A 23,588-nucleotide genomic window follows, 5' to 3' on the forward strand; every position below is an offset into this window, starting at 1 on the left:
GGGAAGGGGGGTGGTTGAGGTTAGGGGCTCCTGAGGGGGATTTGGGGCAAGCCACTCCCCCCGGAGGATTAGGCACCCCCCAGGAGACTTGGGTTTAGGCTGTGGGGAAGGGGGGGGGGGGCTAGGTTTAGGCACTTAGAGGGGGGGGGGTTAGGCACTTGGGGGAGAGATTAGGGTTAGGGGTTAGTCAATAGGGAAATACCTGTCGGGATTAGAACCGCTGGTCTTCCAGCATTGGCATTACAACCACCGGGCATGCGTCCGGTGGTAAATCAAACCGATCCCCTTTAGTAATGACTACACATGTGCACCAGCTAGGTGGTCTGGAAAACATGATCTGTTAGTGGACCGGGTTGGCTACCCTTGCTGCATGGTGTATACACTGTGCAGTAGATTGTATGGTATAACTATGACGGGCGCTGTATAGTACATACTTTACATTATATTAATTTATATACCTGCTGTCCTGTGTGTACCAGCAGCACAATCACTACTGTGTTATTACCGGCACTCGACTCTGCAGTGCATATGCACATCATCCGCGCATGTACACTGCTCATCTAACGCTACCCTTCCCTACTCCTCCTCCCCACGTTGCGTGTACGTGACGCGACTTCCTGTCTCGGTCTTTCCTCCCTGCCCCGGTGTGAGTGTGTGAGCGGAGGATGGAGGGGTTGCTGGGTCCTTATGAGGAGAGGCTGCGGCAGCAGGTCAGAAAGTGACGGGCATTAGCCGGCTAGGGTTGGAGACATGTTTGTATGCAGGTTGTGTGTCGGTGTTCTCAGTCCGGCATGTGCTGGGGCTGCTGGAGAATAGTATGTATGAGAAGAGTATATGTGTCCTGGTTATTATGTGCACATACTGTACATGTGCTGGGGCTGCTGGAGAATAGTATGTATGAGAAGAGTATATGTGTCCTGGTCATTATGTGCACATACTGTACATGTGCTGTGGCTGCTGGAGAATAGTATGTACGAGAAGAGTATATGTGTCATGGTCATTATGTGCACATACTGTACATGTGCTGGGGCTGCTGGAGAATAGTATGTATGAGAAGAGTATATGTGTCCTGGTCATTATGTGCACATACTGTACATGTGCTGGGGCTGCTGGAGAATAGTATGTATAAGAAGAGTATATGTGTCCTGGTTATTATGTGCACATACTGTACATGTGCTGGGGCTGCTGGAGAATAGTATGTATGAGAAGAGTATATGTGTCCTGGTTATTATGTGCACATACTGTACATGTGCTGGGGCTGCTGGAGAATAGTATGTATGAGAAGAGTATATGTGTCCTGGTCATTATGTGCACATACTGTACATGTGCTGTGGCTGCTGGAGAATAGTATGTACGAGAAGAGTATATGTGTCATGGTCATTATGTGCACATACTGTACATGTGCTGGGGCTGCTGGAGAATAGTATGTATGAGAAGAGTATATGTGTCCTGGTCATTATGTGCACATACTGTACATGTGCTGGGGCTGCTGGAGAATAGTATGTATGAGAAGAGTATATGTGTCCTGGTCATTATGTGCACATACTGTACATGTGCTGGGGCTGCTGGAGAATAGTATGTATGAGAAGAGTATATGTGTCATGGTCATTATGTGCACATACTGTACATGTGCTGTGGCTGCTGGAGAACATGTTGCACTGAACTTGCAACAAGAATAGTATGTACAGTATGAGAAGAGTATATGTGTCCTGGTCATTATGTGCACATACTGTACATGTGCTGGGGCTGCTGGAGAATAGTATGTATGAGAAGAGTATATGTGTCCTGGTCATTATGTGCACATACTGTACATGTGCTGGGGCTGCTGGAGAATAGTATGTATGAGAAGAGTATATGTGTCCTGGTTATTATGTGCACATACTGTACATGTGCTGTGGCTGCTGGAGAATAGTATGTATGAGAAGAGTATATGTGTCCTGGTCATTATGTGCACATACTGTACATGTGCTGGGGCTGCTGGAGAATAGTATGTATGAGAAGAGTATATGTGTCCTGGTCATTATGTGTACATGTGCTGGGGCTGCTGGAGAATAGTATGTATGAGAAGAGTATATGTGTCCTGGTCATTATGTGCACATACTGTACATGTGCTGGGGCTGCTGGAGAATAGTATGTATGAGAAGAGTATATGTGTCCTGGTCATTATGTGCACATACTGTACATGTGCTGGGGCTGCTGGAGAATAGTATGTATGAGAAGAGTATATGTGTCCTGGTTATTATGTGCACATACTGTACATGTGCTGGGGCTGCTGGAGAATAGTATGTATGAGAAGAGTATGTGTGTCCTGGTCATTATGTGCACATACTGTACATGTGCTGTGGCTGCTGGAGAATAGTATGTACGAGAAGAGTATATGTGTCATGGTCATTATGTGCACATACTGTACATGTGCTGGGGCTGCTGGAGAATAGTATGTATGAGAAGAGTATATGTGTCCTGGTCATTATGTGCACATACTGTACATGTGCTGGGGCTGCTGGAGAATAGTATGTATGAGAAGAGTATATGTGTCCTGGTCATTATGTGCACATACTGTACATGTGCTGGGGCTGCTGGAGAATAGTATGTATGAGAAGAGTATATGTGTCATGGTCATTATGTGCACATACTGTACATGTGCTGTGGCTGCTGGAGAACATGTTGCACTGAACTTGCAACAAGAATAGTATGTACAGTATGAGAAGAGTATATGTGTCCTGGTCATTATGTGCACATACTGTACATGTGCTGGGGCTGCTGGAGAATAGTATGTATGAGAAGAGTATATGTGTCCTGGTCATTATGTGCACATACTGTACATGTGCTGGGGCTGCTGGAGAATAGTATGTATGAGAAGAGTATATGTGTCCTGGTTATTATGTGCACATACTGTACATGTGCTGTGGCTGCTGGAGAATAGTATGTATGAGAAGAGTATATGTGTCCTGGTCATTATGTGCACATACTGTACATGTGCTGTGGCTGCTGGAGAATAGTATGTATGAGAAGAGTATATGTGTCCTGGTCATTATGTGTACATGTGCTGGGGCTGCTGGAGAATAGTATGTATGAGAAGAGTATATGTGTCCTGGTCATTATGTGCACATACTGTACATGTGCTGGGGCTGCTGGAGAATAGTATGTATGAGAAGAGTATATGTGTCCTGGTCATTATGTGCACATACTGTACATGTGCTGGGGCTGCTGGAGAATAGTATGTATGAGAAGAGTATATGTGTCCTGGTCATTATGTGCACATACTGTACATGTGCTGGGGCTGCTGGAGAATAGTATGTATGAGAAGAGTATATGTGTCCTGGTTATTATGTGCACATACTGTACATGTGCTGTGGCTGCTGGAGAATAGTATGTATGAGAAGAGTATATGTGTCCTGGTCATTATGTGCACATACTGTACATGTGCTGTGGCTGCTGGAGAATAGTATGTATGAGAAGAGTATATGTGTCCTGGTCATTATGTGTACATGTGCTGGGGCTGCTGGAGAATAGTATGTATGAGAAGAGTATATGTGTCCTGGTCATTATGTGCACATACTGTACATGTGCTGGGGCTGCTGGAGAATAGTATGTATGAGAAGAGTATATGTGTCCTGGTCATTATGTGCACATACTGTACATGTGCTGGGGCTGCTGGAGAATAGTATGTATGAGAAGAGTATATGTGTCCTGGTTATTATGTGCACATACTGTACATGTGCTGGGGCTGCCGGAGAATAGTATGTATGAGAAGAGTATATGTGTCCTGGTTATTATGTGCACATACACGCTGTGGCTGCTGGGGGAACGTGTTACGCTGTGGCTGCTGGGGGAACGTGTTACGCTGTGGCTGCTGGGGGAACGTGTTACGCTGTGGCTATGCTTCCGTGCTTGCAGCAAGACAGTATCCGATGTATGGGCAGCACCTCTTGGGCCAGATATGTAACTTTACTGCATTGAGTTTTACATCTGACCACTAGCATACACGGTATACATACTATTAAGAAGAAATACAACTAAATTAAAGCTAGAGTACAAGTTGGAAAAAGCAATTTACACATCTAGTGCTTCATAATTTATAATTGTGCTATAATGTGAATTGATTTTATATATTAGATGTTTTTGTATCCAGAAGCAATACTGCAAAAAAATTATATTTACAACACCTTCTGTGTGTCATGTGAAATTAAATATGCTTTGTTTTTACTAGCAGTTTTATAGTTAATACCTTGTATTTTTACCTCTAAAATAAAGAGATACAAATTGTCATACATAGTACCAGATCTGCTTTGAAAGTTTTCCTTTAGTTCAGGGATGGGGAACCTCAGGGGGCCGTATAAAGCCTGTGGAATCATTTGGTCTGGCCCTCTAAACTTTTTTCCTCAGCGTGATGAAGACATGGGCACAGAGCCGGCCCTTGCCAAATTAGTGCCCTAGGCAAGATTTTTGCTGGTGTACCCCCCCCCACATGTGGGATCCTGGATAGGGATGTAACCTCATGGAAGGAGATGTGGTCTTGCTGTGCTCCCCTTTCTCACCAGCATTTTCTCCCTGCGTCACTTCAGTTCAACCCCCTGCATTACTCCAGGTCACCCCATGGTGTGTCCAGCTCATGGCTCCTTTGCCTGTTGAGCACCAGACAATTTTAGCCCGTGAATCACCCTCCACCTCTAGGTATATTTATTGAATTATTGCCCCCAATGTATGTATATTTATTATTTAATTGTTTATTGCCACTGTCACTGCCCTCCTGACCACCCACCAAACTCCACCATTATATTTTTTACTTACTTATGTTACACAGTGGTGGTCAGTGTAAGAATCGTCTGCTCCATTAGTGTCCAGTCGGGGAGGTTCCTCTGAGCGGGAATGAAACAGCTGAGCCGCGAGGGGAGGCACCATCCATGTCACCTATTGGGCAGAGCTCTGTGACTCCTCTGACAGGAGTCAATTGATTGGTAGCCAGCGGGGACAGGGCACTTTAACCCCTGGGTCTCAGTCTCAGAGAGCAGAAGCCTGTGTGAGAGGAGGGGCGTATAGGACTCAGAGAGGCGAGGTGCCTCCTTCTCCTCCAGCCGGACTACCTCCATGCTCCATCCTCTCTGGCTCCATTCATTGCAGAATGCGGCTGGCCATGGCATACTAATAATGAGTCAATCTGACTCATCATTAGTACTGCTCTAATAATGCCACCGGCAGCTGACCCCTTCATTGCGACGTGCCCCGGTGCAATACACCCTGGGCACCACACTGCCTCATCCCTGCTTCTGGTTGAATGCTGAGCTGCCCTGTCCGACCGCGGTTGCCAGAGGCAGAGCAGCCATCCACCCATCCAGCCTCCTCCACGCTCCCGGCTGCATGCTGCGCTGCCTGGTCTGACCACGATAGCCAGAGGCAGAGCAGCCATCTGCCAATCCAGCCTCATCCCTGCTCCTGGCTGCTGTCCGCTCATCCAGCCTCCTCCACGCTTCCGGCTGTATGCTTGCTGAGCTGCCAGGTTGCGGTAGACAGAGCAGCCGTCCGCCCATTCAGGTGCCCCAAACATCTGCCGGCCCTAGGCTTTGAATGCCCCTAGGCATTTGCCTAGGTTGCCTATGCCTAGGGCCGGCTCTGCATGGGCGTGACTAGCGGTCACACCCCAAAATGGCATACAAGGTGGTGAACGTAAGTGCTGCAACAGGTGTTACTGTCACCACACCCAATAATGTCACAAATCCTTGGTCATGCTACGAGGTGCCTAATGATGACAAGCGGTGTCTGTCAGCTCTGTCTTCCCTCTGTCTCTTCCAGAGGGGACAGATCAAATGTATGCAAACATGACTAACTTTTTAAACTGTTTTGGGGTGCTCATATTAATCAGTGGAAACATGAATATTAGGGGTGTTTGAGCACCTATATTTGTAGTAATAATTGTGTTTCATAACACAACAAAGGGAGAGAGAAAGAGAGAGAGGAAAAAAAAAAAAATATATATATATATAAAATCTGTTAATATATAGAACAAAGGGGGCGCTCCATAGTGCATAAAAGTTTTAATCATAAAAACATAGACAGACAATCCTGTCTGCAGACATGTAACATTCGTACCGTGTATCACACTGAGTGAGCTGTGTACCACTTGGTTTAATGTAAGTATACCCGGCAAACACCGTCAGACGCTCCTCATCCTCCGGGGATAAGCCACGTACCGCTCGCTCGGAAGCTGCAGCCATATATATACACACACTCACACACAAAATCACATTTAGTTAGCACACATACACAGTCACACCTAGTCAGTACATACACACAGTCACACTTAGCACACACACACATACACCAAGTCACACTTAGTCAGCACACACACACATACACACAGTCACACTTAGTCAGCACACACACACAGTCACAGTCAGAACACACACACATACACTTAGTCAGCACACACACACATACACACAGTCACACTTAGTCAGCACACACACACAGTCACACTTAGTCAGCACACACACACACATACACCCAGTCACACTTAGTCAGCACACACACACACAGTCACACCTAGTCAGCACACACACACATACACACAGTCACACTTAGTCAGCACACATACACAGTCACACCTAGTCAGCACACACACACATACACACAGTCACACTTAGTCAGCACACACATATTTTAAATAACAAAATGTTTATATCACTGTGACACTACATTTATATGCCCCACTCCACCCTCCACTTACGTGGTATGCATGTAGAAGACATGAAGCAGGCACTCCTCATCTCTGCCCTCTCTCCTCTATGGGTATGATAAAAAATGTATTTTATCATTCAGCTCCTCTTCGGTTCTTCCCACTCCCCCGATAGGCCACGCCCCTTTCTCATCCTCCACCCACTTGGAATTGTGGGTAGGGAAACCTGGCTCCCCATTGGTCGACAGCGGCCATCTTTTTGTAGCCTGATATGGGGGCAGCCATTTTAGTTTAGTCTCTGTTACCTGAATCGGATCTCTCTCGGGGCAGCAACACGGGAGCCAGAGCATCGCATCCTGCGCTGTCTGCCAGTGCCATGCCGGCCCTGAAATACTAGAATTGTGCCGGCCCGGGGGGGCACGCCACCGAGCCCAGGGCAAATTTGAAAATGGAGCCCCCAACCCCCCGCCCTATGTGCAGGTGCGCGCAGTGAAAAATGGGCGTGGCCACTGAAAAATGGGGTGTGTCAACATGACACACACCCCTTTCTTGTCACTGGGAGCATTTCTTTCCATTTGCACCTTAATGCAGTGCCCCTTATACAGTCCCCCCCTATGCACCTATGCAGTGCCCCTAGTAGTGGTCCCCATTATGCAGGCCCCAATTAGTTCCCCTTATACAGGCCCCCAGTAGTGGTCCCCCATATGCAGTGCCCCTTACACAGTGCCCCCAGTAGTGGTCCCCCATATGCAGTGCCCCTTACACAGTGCCCCCTGTAGTGGTCCCCCTTATGCAGTGCCCCCAGTAGTGATCCCCCATATACAGTGCTCCTTATATAGTGCCCCCAGTAGTTGTCCCCCTTATGCAGTGCCTCCTGTAGTGGTTCTCCCTTTTCAGTGCCCCCTGTAGTGGACCCCCCTATGCAGTGCCCCCAGTAGTGAGCCCCTTAAATAGTGCCCCCAGTAGTAGTTCCTCCTATACAGTGCCCTTTATATAGTTACCACAGTAGGAGACACCCTTGATGCAGTGCCCCCTGTAGTAGTCCCTAGTAGTGGTCCCCCACAATGCAGTGCTCACAGTAGTATCCCCCCCCCCAGTGATAGTCCCCAGTAGTGGTTCCCCATGATGCAGTGCCCACAGTAGTATCCCCCCCCCCAGTGGTAGTCCCCAGTAGTGGTTCCCCACGATGCAGTTCCCACAGTAGTATCCCCCCAGTAGTGGTCCCCCTTGAAGCAGTGCCCCCAGTAGTATCCCCCCAGTAGTGGTCCCCTCCCCCCGAGGCAGTGCCCCAGTAGTATCTCCCCCCCAGTAGCTGTCCCCAGTAGTAGTCCCCCCCCCCCGAAGCAGTGCCCCCAGTAGTATCCCCCACCCAGTAGTAGTCCCCAGTACTGGTCCCCCCCCACGTGAAGCAGTGCCCACAGTAGTATCCCCCCCAGTAGTGCCCCCAGTAGTAGTCCCCTTCTTTGTAACAGAGCCTGCCCCCCCCCCCCCCCGAAATACACACTAAAATTAAACAAAAGAAAACTACTTACCTGTATCCACGCTCCTGCTCCCGCCGCCGTCCGCACGTCCATCCTCCCGGGCCGGGCTGCTCTGCATTATAGGAGAGACGTCATGACGTTTCTCCCATTACCACTGCAGGAGCCGGATGGAAGCCCGTTACACTGGCTAACTAGGTCGGACTACGGGCCGGTACCGTGGCCGGCGGCGCCCCACCGGTCCCACGGTGCCCAGGGCGGGCACCCTGCTCACCCTGCCCTAGTTACGTATTAGTGGTGAATTACAACAAATATTTAATCTACAGTGCTACATCTACAGTTATTTTATCGCATGTAATCGAGTAACTGTCTGAGCCTTTCACACTTGAACACTTGTATTAGAAAAAGACACATTATCAATGATACACACTAGTTATAATGTGCAAATACCTGTATTTTAAGTAATTCACAGCTGACAGTGTAATCATAATGTAATACAATTATGGACACAGATTTTTCAATACACGTCCTTGTAATAGTAGGTCTTTGTCACTTACATATTCAGAATTAAAAAATAAAATGTTTATCACTTTAAATATGTGCATTGATCCATACACACACACTAAACAAACTTAAGGTGCCTACACACTTGGCAATGTGCTCACGATCCGACGATGTGTCCGATTTCCCCTTGGATTCTCCCCGGTAGCTCCGTGGCAGTCGTGGGCACGATTTGGTGTTTAAAAACTGTCCAATGTGACAAACAATCTATCGTGCCTCCTAACTATTCCAGTGCATCGTGACTGATATTGGCAGATCTGCCCTACAGCACGGCAGATCTGAAGATGCGGATGTGCATCCTGCGGGGACGCGCACCGGCATCGTGAGTGGAAACTCGTGATTTGGGCATATTTTACATGATTTGTCACAATTCGTCGGAATCAGGCAAATCGTGTAAAAAATCACCAAGTCTATAGGCACCTTTAGACATTTTTGGTTTGATTTCAGCATATTCTACACATATTTTGTCTCTTCCCTTATTAGGAAACCAAAATCAAGTCCCTGACTGCAGAGATAGAAATCTTGAGAAACTTTCCATTTGTGGGTGACTCGCCCAGCTTAGAGGGACTGAGGGAAGAGAACTACAAGTTGAAGTACCGCCTTAATATTTTGCGTAAGGTATGTGTGGTAAGATTTTCCTTTCTTGGTAGAAGCTTAGGATTTGCTGACCTTGGGGATCGCATTAATGCATGTATAGATATCTACGATGACTTACAAAGCCGTGGCACTTCTCAAAGATCAGTCTCTTGTATCTTTCCATATGTAACACATGGCCCAGGGAAAGGCATTAGCAATCTGCTCAGAATCTTGATGAGCATTTATAGGAGGCTATTGTGAGTATATAGGTAATGCTGGGCATACACTGCCAGATAAAATGCCTGGCAGCCTGACACCCAGAAGATATCTTGGGCATACACTGTGAAATATCTCAGTATATTAGCCCCAATATCTGCGCTCCTCCCCAGGGGAAGAGACCTTTCTCCGTTCCTTCCCTGTGAAGGAATAGGGGAAATGTCTGTCATTCGGCCGCAGCTGGGCATACACTGCCTGATGCAGCTGACTTTCACTTTGAAAATATCGGATCGGACAGGCATCTTAGATGATCTGGCATGCCTGACCAATATTTTGAGGTTGGTCACCCGCATACACTGTGAAATTATCTGTCCGATCCGCTGACATCGAGCGTATTGGCCAGATAATATGTATAGTGTATGCCCAGCATAAGGATTAGGATTGTGATGCATTAGATATTTCAGCATGTACAGATGTGTCCACATACACCTATCCTCGGAGCACCAAATAGCCTCATTTGGCACACCACAGACTTCGCACTTGGCCGCACCATGCGACTTTTTCTTAAAATATGCATCGTAATATGCTATACTAATCCTAAATACTTATCACACTATTAACGATTTAGCACACTATTAGTGAATTAGGATGTAATCTACAGGCTGTGACATTGTAGCACTTCATATACAGATTCAGAGACTCACTTGTACACAGATATACAAGTGTCGCATATCAAATTAATCAGCACAGTCCTCTGGTGTGTCCTAGTTGCATTGCGACTTGGACACGTTTTCGGTAGAAAAGCCGCCCTGCTCTAGCAGAGCCTCACAGGACCTGGCATGCATGCCGAGAGGGGCTTTTTAGTACGACTGCAACAAAGCTGTGTGTGTGTGTCTGTCTATCTATTGAGCTGTATTATGATAATCACAGAAAGAAAAATATCCAGCCTCTGTGGTCCTTCTTTGTGGAATCTGTGTCCAAAATAAATAAAGTCCTTTATTGTGAGACTGTTAATGCAGAAGAAATTCAGTCCAATATTCGTTCAGAATAACTTCCCGCCAGCGTGTCAAATTTCTAATAGAGGAAACTCTTCACAGATGGTCATAAAAAGCCATGTGCTGCAACTAATACAAAGAATATACTCCGAGAAATGCGTAGGTAAATACTACGGACCGCTTCACTGCTGTGGAATGTAGCTAGTGAACACTGAAAGAAGTAACTATAACGCACAGACACAGGTCTTTCTTCACTGTGTCCACTTCTATCTACAGATTAACGGGCATATGTATCAAGCTGATTTTTACATAAAATTATGCAAAAACTGCAGTTTCTGCGTAATTGTATGTATTGATCCTATGTAGTAACAGCACAATGCAGGAAATTTCACAGAAATGTCTTTGGTGTCTCCAGGGGAAGGAGAGAGAGCTTTTGATCTCTCCCCTAGAAGCTGACACTCTGCTCATGCACAGTGTCAGCTTCCCCTTTCTGTGAAAGACTTCTCCTAAATGCTGAGGATATAACTTGCAGGGACAGCGATTACCGGAAACGCTGTCCCTGCGAGTTCCTGGTAGTATATAGCCAGGATATTTGTATTAAAAATGAAAATATCCCCGACGAGTTGGACGAGCAGCAGTAGCATGATTATTAATACATAAATCCCTAAGACTGTTTCCTCCATTATAAGTGTGAAACACTTGACCGTTAAACTGAGTTAGTATTGTTCTAAGAACTGCATGTGTGCTGCAAGGACTAAATATAAACTATTATTTTTAAAGGTTTTACCTTTATCTAATACATCGGTGTATGAACTTACTTATTTGTAGTTGTTTGTGACTTGAGAGAAAGCACAGCTCCTAATCAGAATCTATTGTTTTTTTTTTTCAATAGAGTTTGGCTAAACACAACAGTTATTGTAATCATGGCTTATTATCATTATTGTTATAAATACTACACAAGTGTTGGGTCAGAAGCAGGCTGCAGCTATATGTTATGTGGCATAAAAGTCCTTTTGTGATAAAATTGTAAACTGGCTGTACTGGTTTAAGGAGGGGATGTAGTTATGAGACCGATGGCCGCGATGCTGCCGGTCTCAATACCGACAAGGAAATCCCAACAAGGGACTTAAGATAGGCGTCGAAATACAGACGCCTTCTTAATCTCGATGCTGGAAAGCCGAAGTAACCAGCCCGAACAATGTAAGTCCGGGACACCTTTAGCGTTAGCGGCAGGAGGGTCAGGTTAAGGGAACTTAGTGGGGTTAGGTTTTTTTTTGGGGGGGGGGGGGGGTTACTGTTAGGCACCCCCCTGGGAGGGTTAAGTTTATGGTGCGGTAAGGGAGGGAGGTTAGAGTTAGGCACCCCCGGGGGGAGGTTAGGGTTAGGCAAAGGGGTAGGGATAGGGTACTTTCCTGCCCTGTCGCGATCTTCTCCATTTGACCTCCCGGTGTCGGGATATGAACCAGCGTCTATTCAGCCGCCGAGACTTCATACCCATTCCGGTTTAAGGACTTCAGTGATTGGAAATATGGTTCTACAATACTACAGGCATCTGCTTGTTTATTATGCCTATTGAAACGCTTTTCTAATTAATAATTGTGTACTATTGCATTAAAGAGTGTATTAATAAGAAATTTCTATTTTAAAATGTCTAGAAGTATAACCGTAATAAAACTCAGTCTCTGAAAATGTATATTAAGGAATTAAACTATTGTATAATTATGACAGTATGGTAATAAATCATATGTATTGTTTGTGTTGGTTGTAGCACCTGACTTCTCAGTGAGATATTGGGCGTAGCTTGTTCTGTACAGCAATGGTAAGCTTAACAAGAAAGTTGTATTTGACTTTCTACACAGAAATCCCTTTGAATAGCTTATCACGTGTATACTACCAGATGGTCTGTTATAGAGCACAGCAACAAGTTTACTTACCTGACTTGTAGACGCATACCCTGTGATATATATTGAACGTGTATGTGAACAAGAATCATTTGATTTATATGAAAATACATAACTTAAAAATTCATCATATACATAGAATAAGCAAACTGTTATGGTGCTTAGTTAGCATTCTGTGTAAGGTCTAGTAATAGTGAAGCTGGACAAATATACCAAGAGTTCCTAGTTACAAATCAGAGAGAGATGGGAAAACAGATCTCACTGTAAGACTGTACAGTACTCCATATGCCCTGTCTCATCTATCTAGGAAGAAAGTCTTCATAATGGATTCTATTTTGGTGTCCAGACCCTATGTTGGAGGATATATATGCAGGGTTCCTGTAATGACTGTGACTGGACCACATGATCTCACTACATAACATGTATTTCCCTATTTCACATTATATTTTTGGTCTTCCCTATTTTTAAGTTTTGTTTTTGTTTTCTGACAGAGTCTTCAAGAAGAAAAAAACAAATCAGTGAAAAGTATGCTCAACATCAACGCCCATCTCCAGGAGGTCTTTGGCAAGGCCATCAGAGCTGCATACCCCGAATTAGAAAATGCCCCTTTGGCAGTCACTCCAAGCCAGCAGCTGAAATTTGGTGACTATCAATGCAACAGCGCAATGGCAATGACCCAGGTAAACTTGAAATATGGATATTCATTTTACCATGCCAGTGTATGTTTGACTTTTGCAAGAAATAGATTCAAACACTGGCAAATGTACCTTGAATGCCCAGTAAAATAAATGGCAAAATTCAGCTTGATCTAATAAATTCAAATTTCTATCTTGGTAATAGCTAAATAGTTTAGATTTGTACTTGCTCCATAATGTAAACTGTTATGCCTGTCTTTATTGCAGCCCTCACAAGCCTTTATGGGCTTCCATTTACATATGTAGTTAGCCTATTCCTCAAATTACGATCTTCAGGATCTTGTTATTTATATGAAGTAAATAATCATCTAAAGAAGATAATAGCAAAAATAATATAATAGGCCAATGGCAGTGTATTATGTGGAATTGTAATTGCGTAACTGAAGAACATCACAAGAAGGGAAAGAAAAGAATAGTACTAATAAAATTTAGATTTGAATTAAGTGCATCCCCTGATGAGAATTCTTTTCTCTTCCTTCTTATGATCAATTTCTAATTGTCAGTGATAGCACCCCCTTTTCTGGATATCAAAGACGAATAAACATTCAATCTCTATAATGATGTAATTTCAGGGGTAGAATAACATTACTTATGAATCTTTGCTGCACATCTTCCAATTTCGAAGGGAAGTAGACGTGTCTTTCATCTAATTAACTAAATTTCCTTGGCCGACCACTACGTCTACATGTGTATGTTAACTCTGTCTAAAGGAGGGTCACAGGCAGTCTTAGTGTACACTATGGCAGCACCTTGGTCAGAGTATTGCTGGCCAGGGAATTTCTGCTTGTTCAATGAGAAGGTCTTCCAGTAATTCTCATAGCTCCAGAATAGCCTCGTTGGCATATACCCTGATTTGTTTTGTCTGGCTTTGACAAGTCTTGAAGGCTTGTGTTTTTTTTCAGGTGTGTTATCCAGCACATGGTTCAAGCCTGTAAGTCGGTCACCTCCAGGATTTATCATATCTGGAGGCCCTGTATTTCCAGGTGTGAGCATCAGGGTCTGTTGGCAGCTTTCTTTAGATTACTGCGTTTTTTTCTCTTTTCGCCAGGATAGTCTGACTAAGGACCTTCGCCTATCTTCCCTTAAGGGTCAGGTTTCGGCTCTGTCTGTGCTATTTAAAAAGCCATTTCGGATGTATAGACTTTTCTTTAGGGGGTACTAAGAATTCAGCCTCCCTACATACCACCTAACCCTCAACTTTATCTAAAATTGATGTTAGAGGCTCTTCAGGGGCCTCCATTTGAGCCCCTTGAGACTGTAGAGGGGCAGTATCTTATATGGAAGTTGATTTATCTTCTGGCCATTGCTTCGGCTAGGCATGTCTTAGGGTGCCCACACACATACCGATATACTTACGATCCGACGATGTGTCTGATTTCCCTTGAAATTCTCCCCGGCAGCTCAGCGCACGATATGCTGTCCAATCTTCATCCGACCTCCTGCAGCCAGACTTTTTACAGTGCATTGTTTCCTAGATTGTCAGATCTGCCATACTGCACGACAGATCTGATAATGCGATGTGCGACCTGCGTGGGCGCGCATCGCATCGTGATCGTGAGTGGGGACTCACGATTTGGCCATTTTTTACCCAATCGGGAAAAAAATCGCTATGTGTGTGGGCATCTTTAGAGTTGGTTGCTTTGTCTTGTAGGGCCTCCCCTGGTCAGTTTTCATTCTGGCAGAGTAGTCTTTCGGACTAAGCTTTTTTTTTTTTTCACTGAAGGTGGTTTCAAAGTTCCATTTGAACCAAGATATCGTTGGTTTTGGTGGATGCCCCAAAATAACGGTCGGCTGGCGTTCACCTATTCCATTGCTAGATGGATTACTTTTGCTATCCGCCAGGCTTACCTGTTTTCATATAAGCCTGTCCAGCTTCCATCTAGGCTCATTCTACTCGTGCAGTTGGGGCTTCTTGGGCGGTGCACCACGGAGCCTTGATTGAGCAGTTGTCCAGAGTTTTAGGTGTTTTACGTGCGGCTTTGCCGGACGACGACCTCCCTTTTTAGGCTGCTTGATTAGTGAAGTTCAATAGTCAAGACTACAGTGTAAGAGGAAGTTTGGATTTTTTTATTCATCCTTTTTAGAAAATCCCTTACACCTAATCCATCTAAGGGACACTGCGAACCCTCTGTGATGGTTGTGTTTTTTTTCTATGTTCTAGTAACACAGTTAGGGTTGTTTTTCCTCCACATGGCTTGGTTATGCCGAAACTGAGGTTAGGTGGAGGTAGGAGAGGTTATAGGAGCTGAGGGGGAGGAGCCTAACACTTTACCTTTTTAGTCTCTATACTCCTGTGCTAGCCCACTAAAGGGGCCTATCCATTTAACGACATGAAAGTCTGAATGTCCAGCGTTCAGTCTTTCATGTCGCTGAGGTGCGGGCACCGCACTGAAAGACGTTCACTGAACGTCTTCAGTGCAGAAGCCCAACCTCCCTATCTATTAACATGCCGAACCAGACGACCATCGTCAGGTTGACGGGCATGTTCAATAGATAGTCGGGGTCGGCAAGGACCCAGCGTGCACGCGCATCGCCATAGTCAAGACTACAGTGTCCTCCAGATGGATTACAAAATGCGATTTTACGGTAGCATGAAAATCCAATTTTTGGGTTTTTAAAGTACACAGATATAAATCCTCCTCCTATGATGCCATTGTTAGGACATGTTACCCTATTATCTTCTAGATTTATTTATTACAGAAAAAGATCAACAACAAGATCCTGAACATCCCAATTTGAGAAGCACATGTATCACTAAGCTGCATGCAAAGCAACAGCAAGCAGATAAAAAAGGATATAGTAACTCCCAATGTGTCCTTTTATGGTCTGCACATATGGAGAGGATGATATTGGAACAGCTGGGTGTGGTATGTAAAGTCGACAGATTGTGGACAGTTTCTGAATGTTCAGTCATAATGTTGACATGGACTTGGCAACCAATATTCAACATTCAAAACTGTCAACATGGGTACAAGATCGACACCATAATGTCATAATACAGTACTTTTGCTTATTTTAGCCTAAACAAAGCAAAAAGCTGCATGTTGACATTCTGTTGTCGACGTGTTAAATGTCAACAGTATGAACATGTTGACATTTGAGTGTTGAAATAAAGTCCAGGTCGACATTCTGAACAGACAGCTGTCCCAGACAGATAAGGACTGTAAGTGTGTTAATAAAAAATCAAGCAGCATCTGGAGTATGAGGCTTTAGTAAATAATACTTCCTCCATGTGATGCTTCTCCTTATACTCAGCCAGCATTAGTACCAGAGTGGCAACTGGTGTGCGAGGAAGAGGGACATAAACTTGTGTTGTGTGTGGGTGACTATGGAGACCCTTAGACATTGCAAAATTAGAACATTGAAATCCTTTGTGAGATTAGTCACAGTAGAATGTTGGGGAGGAATCCTGATTGCATGAGTTGAAAATGATGTTGGGAGGCAAAGTGAGATAGGAAAAAGTCACTCAAGTAGTTTTGAGGAGAGAAATAGAATCATTTGTTTAGGTTTGGTGAGAATAGTGCATATAGAAGGATGGTAATGTGCCAGAGAAGAGAGAGAGATTGAAGAGTTGAACTAGAATTTTTATTGTAGTGGGAGAGAGGGAGCAGAGGATTTGAAGAAATAATTTTAAGTGCAGTGACTTCATCTTCCATTATTGGGCAGTGAGGAGGTGGACAGCGTGAGTTATAGGCAGGTAAATAAGGGGCGATGGTGGTTGGATGACTGGGTGAATTTAAAGAAGTAGAGTTTTGCTTTGCAAGTCTTGAACAATGGAAGGATCTGTTATGTAATCTACTGTGTCCGTCTAGTACAGGTGCAGTAGATAGTCACCATCCACTACCTCCTTCCACAGCTCTCACTGGCTGCCTGACTCCCTGGAAAAAGAACCTGCAAAACTGGGCACAATAGCTGGAGTCCCGGGTCATTGGAGACTAATTGGTAGCTGTAGCTGCATTGTCTAGAGGTGAAATCAGTTGTGCTATTGTAGAAGGACACATGCAGGGTAGGAAAGGACAGAATAGTTATATGAAAGTAGTTTTAGTGAATGAGAAGTTGATCAGACAAAGTGTGTTTTAGGTTTTGTTATGTCCATTTGGGTGCAGGAGAAGGAGCATGAAGGTGAGGCTCTAGGAAAATAGGTCTTATACTTAACATAATTTGCAGCAGATAATTTTTTAATCAATAATGTAAACTTTATTCATGTTTCTTCTAACTGATGGACGGAGGCTCAATTGGGATAAATAGTGAAGGAACGTTGTTGGCGTCAGCTGGCTGTTTAAAGATTTCTACAGCGACTAGTTAATGTCTAACATCTTTGCTTTACATTGTCTCATCATTCCAATAGTGATGCCCCACTAGTAGCTGCACATAATGCATCTACCGTACTGCAGACACAATATCAAGCATTCCCTACACTCCTCTTATATTGTAAGCTTATTTGCGCAAGACAACCTTTACCTATGGTTTCATGTCTTGTACGTAACGTTTGTTTTGATCCCCTTTTGTACTGAGTGATAAGAGCTAATAAGAGAATCTTCATTCTATTTCAGATGCTGAAAGCAAGAGATCAAAAAGTGAATCCTCGAGAAATTGCTGAGAAGATTGTTAATAATCTTCCCAATAATGACTTGATTGAGAAAACCGACATTGCTGGACCAGGTACAGTGTGTGAATTGTTGCAAGAAATTTTCAAAAAGGTCCTCATTACCTGGTAAAATAGCACAAAACTAAGTCTGAAGTGTGGATTTAGCTGTGGCTATGTGTAGTGTGGTTGTGATGCACTTAACCTGGAATTTTTACTTGTTTCCAAGCTGCAAGTGGTTGTATCCTAACGTCAATGATCAATAACTGGAGTTCACATTGCCCACCGTAACATCCTTATGCCTAGCGTCCTATGTCCACCACTTAGTATCCTGTGAGCATTTTAGGACTCCTTGCCTACTAAATAAATTACTCTACCCAGAGTAACAGCCTCATATTTATGCCCCTTTAATGGACTCCAGTCTCCTTTTCCCATTTTCTGCATTCCCCCAACCTTCTCTTTCCAAATGGAGTGGCTACTATGCACATTAGCAGTGCTGCACTACAGTAGAATGTAGTGTCTATGGAGAGGGAACACTGATTTGACACATTAAAATTGTAGGGCTTTAATTGATATGTCAAGGTAGTGAATCATGTAGGTTTCATAATGCAACTGTTCAGCTTGTATTTGTAACATCACAAGCTGAGCTTGGTGGGGTTGCTCATCTTCACAATAAGGATGTAAGAGGTGTGTAGTAATGAGCCTTCACACCTGATGTAGGCATATGCTACAGCGCTCTTTTTCTGTATGCATATCATAGACTCCCACCCCCCATGAGGGGCTTGACTACAAGTGGGGTATGTAGTTGACTCAATGTGCTGGCACATGTATCCGTCTCCTGGTTCTGATTTGAATTATGTATCTTGCCTCCCTTCCTTTATCATCCATCTGGGGGATGCCATTACCTCTGGGTTATGTATAGTGAGCTGTGGAGTCGGGCACTAACTAAGACTGGCTCCCACCCCCTATATAACCCCTTCTACTAGAACTTCAGTTTTGTTTTTAGTGCCTTGGATTAAGGCACTAGATAGTTCCTAGCTCCTTTTAGTTAGATTTCATTTCTTTATTTTCCTTTTTTGGTTTGAGTGCTTATACCTGGCAAAAGGCGACAAGCACTAGCACAGTGGGAGTTGGTAGAAATAGAGGTTTTGTGTGAACCCTGTATCCCACTCTAAAGACTGCCTCTGGGAGAATCACCAAAGTCCATACCAGACACACATTTGAGGGGGGCCGCTGACAAAAAGGTAAGCTTGGTACATGTAAAAACCTTGGCCCTGATTCAGAGCCGGACGCTCTGACCAGAGGGCTCGCTCTGAATCAGGGCCCACCTCCATTAATATGGAGCGTCCTCCTGGACGCTCGTATAGCAGTGGGTCACCACCCACAGCATATACGAGCGTGCAGGATGATGGTCACGATGGTCTTGACCATCGAAACTGCGAGCAAAAGCCTGCGGTTGGGTTTTTCAACTGCAAGGCCAGGAGTGATTTTGGCTCTATCAGAGCCAAAATCACTCCCACTGACATCACTAGTGATGTCAGTGGGGCCGGCTTCAGACGGTAGGCGTTCCCTTGGGAACGCCTCCGTCTGGCAGGCACGCCCACCAAAGGGGGCGTGCTGTCAGTCACCATCGACAGCACGCCCCCTTTGATGAGACACTCCGAGCGAAGGAAAGTCCTTCGCCCGTCGGGCCTCGCGCATGCGCACGACGGAGCTCCCTCCGTCGTGCGCATGCGCAGTGGGGACCATCGACCCACTTGCGAGTGGACAGCCGATCGCGAGTGGGTCTGAATGAGGGCCTTTGTTTGCTGTATTACTGCTTCCCGGCACGCCGCTTTAGCAGAGTGGCCGGGCAGGTTACTACTCACTTGGCAGCAGCTGTAGATGTTACAGAGCATGCTGCCGGCTTTTGGGAGAGGTTAGCTCGTTGGCCACGCTCCCATGGCGCAGCGCCGCTGCACCTGCAGGTGTGCCGCCTATGACGTCATTACTAAGAGCGCTGTACATCAGGCAAGCCCTGTTGATCTCTGGAGAAGGAAGCGCTGGCGGCTAGGGAAAGCCTATTATGACATGAGGCATCCGGATTGAAGCAGGATGCCGACGGCGTGTCTGATCACGCCCCCATGCATTTGAGTGACAGCAGACTTACGGGGCTTCATAGGCCACGCCCCAAACACTATTTTGGCAGGTGTTTGAGCACTGCTGAATTCCTTCTTTGCTGAGACTCACTGCAAATTACAGGGGGGTGGCTGTCTCTTATCAGATAAGCAGTTAAATTGGGATTATTACTTTTGATAGTTAACCTGGTGATGTATGGTCTTATAGCAATGTTATGTGTGTGTGTATATATGTAATAAATATATATATATATATGTATATATACAGTCAGGTGCATAAATATTGGGAGATTGACAGAATTTTCATATTTTGCCTCTATTCACCACAATGGCTTTGAAATGAAACAAACAAGATGTGCTCTAACTGCAGACTTTCAGATTTAATTTGAGGGTAATTACATCCAAATCAGGTGAACGGTGTAGGAATTACAACAGTTTCTATATGTGCCTCCCACTTTTTAAGGGGCCAAAAGTAATGGGACAAACTAAACAATCCTAAATCTAACTTTACTAACTAAAATTAACTTTACTGCACTACTTTAGGAATTTAGGCTGTAACATACATGGTTTTGTACTCAAGATTCTTCATTTAACTTTATTTTTTGTGCAAGTGAATGTGGACAGGAGTCCGGTTTTATTTGTTTGCATTTAAACAGGTGATTTTAGAGTCTTATTAATACTTATCACTTTTGCTGTCATTTCAGAAGCAGTGGTGGTTATTCTGGGTAAAAAAAAAAACCTTTGTTTTTTTTTTCTATTCAAACAGTTACACTTTTCCCAGAAGAATTTAAGTAGCTTTCTGTATTGGTTAGAGTTGTCTTTCTCTCTCAGTATGGAGAAGACCGACACGGGTTCCAAAAAACAGGGATCAGACACTTTATATACTTGTACAAAATGTGTTAAAATGTTGTACGGACCCAGGGTCGCTCTGTGCTGTTTGTTCAGAGGGAGATTCATTACGGGGAAGTTCGGCTGAACAGTCGGTGATGCCTGATTGGGCCAGGTCTATGGCTGAGGCCATAGGTGCATTACGTCACTCTCAGGCAAATTATATGTTACCCTGTACTCAAACTCCTAGTTTGTCTGGTCCCTCGGTAGAGCCCAGATAAGCCCAGGATATGGGAGATGTCTCGCTGAGATGGCAGCTTCCCTAAATAAAATGGTAACGTCAGCAGGGGCCACAGCCACTAAGAGACGTTCAGGTCAGTCCTCTGAGGATTTTCCTGGAGATGAGGCTTCAGCCGCCTCTTCCCAGGAAGAAGGGGAATTGGATTATGACTGGGAAGACACCTCAAACTGGGAGGATGACTCCCATTCTTATTCAGGGGTTTCTGTGCTGGCAGATACGGTCCAGGAGACTTTGCATCTACAGGAAACCGTTATACCAGTGACTAGTTCAGTTTCTTTCCTTAAACGGAAGAAGAAAGATGTATCTGTTTTCCCAGAATTTTCACATTTTGGAGAAATATTAAAAGTAGCCTGGTTAAAACCTGATTCCGAAAAAATGTAAGTATCTTTATCCTTTTTTGGAAGAGGATGCCAAGCTTTGGGAAATGCCACCCATGGTGGATGCTCCTATTGCTAGGGTTGGTCAGGAATACTGTTCTCCCCACAACACTTAAAGAGCCTGTGGATAGGAAGAATGAGGCTGTACTTAAGTCTATATTCCCTTTGTCAAGAGTCTCGCTGCGGCCTGTTCTGGCCAGGGCCTGGGTGATAAAGGCTATAACTTCTTTGATGGTCCAGATGATTGCTGGGTTTCAATCAGAGGATTTGTCTGAAGCTAGTTCTTTAGCTGATCAAATTGCAGAGGCTCGGACCTATATAGGTGATGCTTTAATAGACACTATTCACGTAGAGTCTCATATTTCTGCTTTGGCCATTTCTGCCAGACGTTCTCTATGGCTTAAAACAGGGATGGCCTAAAACAGGGATGCCTTATAAGGCCTCCTGCCCGGGGGCCTTATAAGGCCCTCTGTATCATTTGGTCTGGCCCTCTGAGCTTTTTTCTGCTAGCCTCATTTGGCTAGCAGGGTGCCTAGAATGGCACACAGCAGCCAGAATCTATGCAGCAGTGCAACCTGGAGCGTCCTTAGGATGCTTCAGTTGGTCACATTGTTGCCTTTACAGCTCCCCGGAGCATCCTGAGGATGCTCTGGGCATTGCTGTAATCACCGGCGAGTCTGCCCCCACCCCCGTATGACATCTTATGGAGGGGGAGTGGCCTGCACCAGGCCCACATATAATGTTATATATATCAAAATGGCCCTCGTCAGAAAAAAGGTACCCCACCTCTGGCTTAAAACATGGAAGACAGACATAGGCCCGTATTCAATTTGAGGCGAAAAGTCCGGATCCGCTATACTTTTTTGCCAATGATGTCATTTTCGCCTGTTTTACTTTTACCCCGTATTCAATTTGAAAGTCTTTCCGCCTAGGCGGAAAGTCAATGCAATGTACCAGGCAAAAGGTTTCGCCTATGAATAGCAGGCAGAAAAAAGTGCAGAATTGGGCTTTTTGGGTGCAACTTTGCGGTAACCCACCTGCAGCCTTCAGACAGTACAAAGGTAAACATTTTTAAAAAAACACTTAAGGACACCCCAAAAAATGACTTTGAAAAGGGGGCAAAAAAAAATATTGGGGTACAAAGTTAAAAAGTAGCGAACTTGACCCTGGTGGGGTCCCCAAGTATGCCCCAAGTGTTTTTTGATTGCAGGTGCTTGCGGCAGGTGGATTTTTCACAATTTTTTCAACTTCACTTTAGCAACTTTTTAAATATGCTGACCCCCATTTTCAAGTACCCCAAATTTGCAGGGATAAGTTATTTTCTGGGAAAAATACTCCACAATACTATTCTGCACCACGTATAGAAAAACGCTATTTAGCAGCTATTGAGCCTGTTTAAAAACACCAAATACCTTTAGCAAGCCAAATCGGGGGGTACCATAGTGAACCCCCATGTCAGACCATCTTTTGTGGGAGTCAGGCTGATTTCCCCATTTCTGACAGTACTTTTCGCCTGGTTAAGTTTCGCCGGGTCCCGTTTTCGCGTACTTTCAAATTGAATACGGGGATAAGCGGGCACACGCGCAATACTTTTCCGCCTGCAAAACAGGCGAAGTAGGTGAAAAGTCCGGCCACGAAAAAGTATCGCGGCTCGGCTCAAATTTTATACGGTTCATAGAGTCCAAGCATGCTTTAGAGGCACTGCCATTCGAAGGAGATTTTCTGTTTGGTCCAGAATTCATTAAAATTATTTCTCATTTAACTGGAGGTAAAAGTCCTTACCTTCCCGTATCAACACCCGGCACCCGTCGCCGTCCTGCTAAGTTAGCAGATCAATCTACATGACTGTCACGGGACTGGGACCCGACCTCTGGTGGGAGGCCGCTTACTCAGATTCTGGGAAACTTGGATTCAATCCAGCCTGGATGGTTGAATAAGTGGACTGGTAACGAGGGGTTACATGTTAGATCTGGTGGGTCCTGTTCCAGAAAAAAATTTCCACTCCTCTCCCTGTGGATGGTTGCAGAAAGGCTGCTCTCATACAGGCAATTTTTGCACTCTCCGAGCCCGGAGTAATTATTCCGGTACTACAGCAAGGGTTTTACTCCAGTCTTCTCTCAGTAGACAAACAAGACTGGTCGTTTCGTCCCATTCTCAACCTCAAGGGGTTAAAGGTCAGTCATTTGTTCCACGGAGTTAGGGGAATCTCTGGCCTCCATAGATATCAAGGATGCCTACCTCCATATTCCTATATGGAGGGGTCATCAACATCATCTGCAGTATGT

At 44.8% G+C, this 23,588-nt stretch overlaps 1 protein-coding gene across 2 annotated transcripts in view; it reads left to right on the plus strand.

The window, feature by feature from the left end:
• The first annotated feature begins 595 nt into the window (after positions 1–595).
• Positions 596–23,588, plus strand: part of RARS1 (arginyl-tRNA synthetase 1) — a 100,908-nt gene continuing 77,915 nt past the window's right edge. The window contains exons 1-4 of one of the 2 annotated variants that reach the window (XM_088454940.1): positions 596–710; positions 9,196–9,330; positions 12,892–13,080; positions 17,649–17,757. In XM_088454940.1, coding sequence (XP_088311066.1) covers positions 666–710; positions 9,196–9,330; positions 12,892–13,080; positions 17,649–17,757 — 478 coding nt within the window. In that variant the 5' untranslated portion in view covers positions 596–665. The remainder of the gene's footprint in view (positions 711–9,195; positions 9,331–12,891; positions 13,081–17,648; positions 17,758–23,588) is intronic. The other variant, XM_088454939.1, reaches the window with a different exon arrangement.

This window comes from Taudactylus pleione, unplaced genomic scaffold, assembly GCF_031769625.1.
Source record: "Taudactylus pleione unplaced genomic scaffold, aTauple2 ptg000637l, whole genome shotgun sequence".
NCBI classification, from domain to species: domain Eukaryota; kingdom Metazoa; phylum Chordata; class Amphibia; order Anura; family Myobatrachidae; genus Taudactylus; species Taudactylus pleione.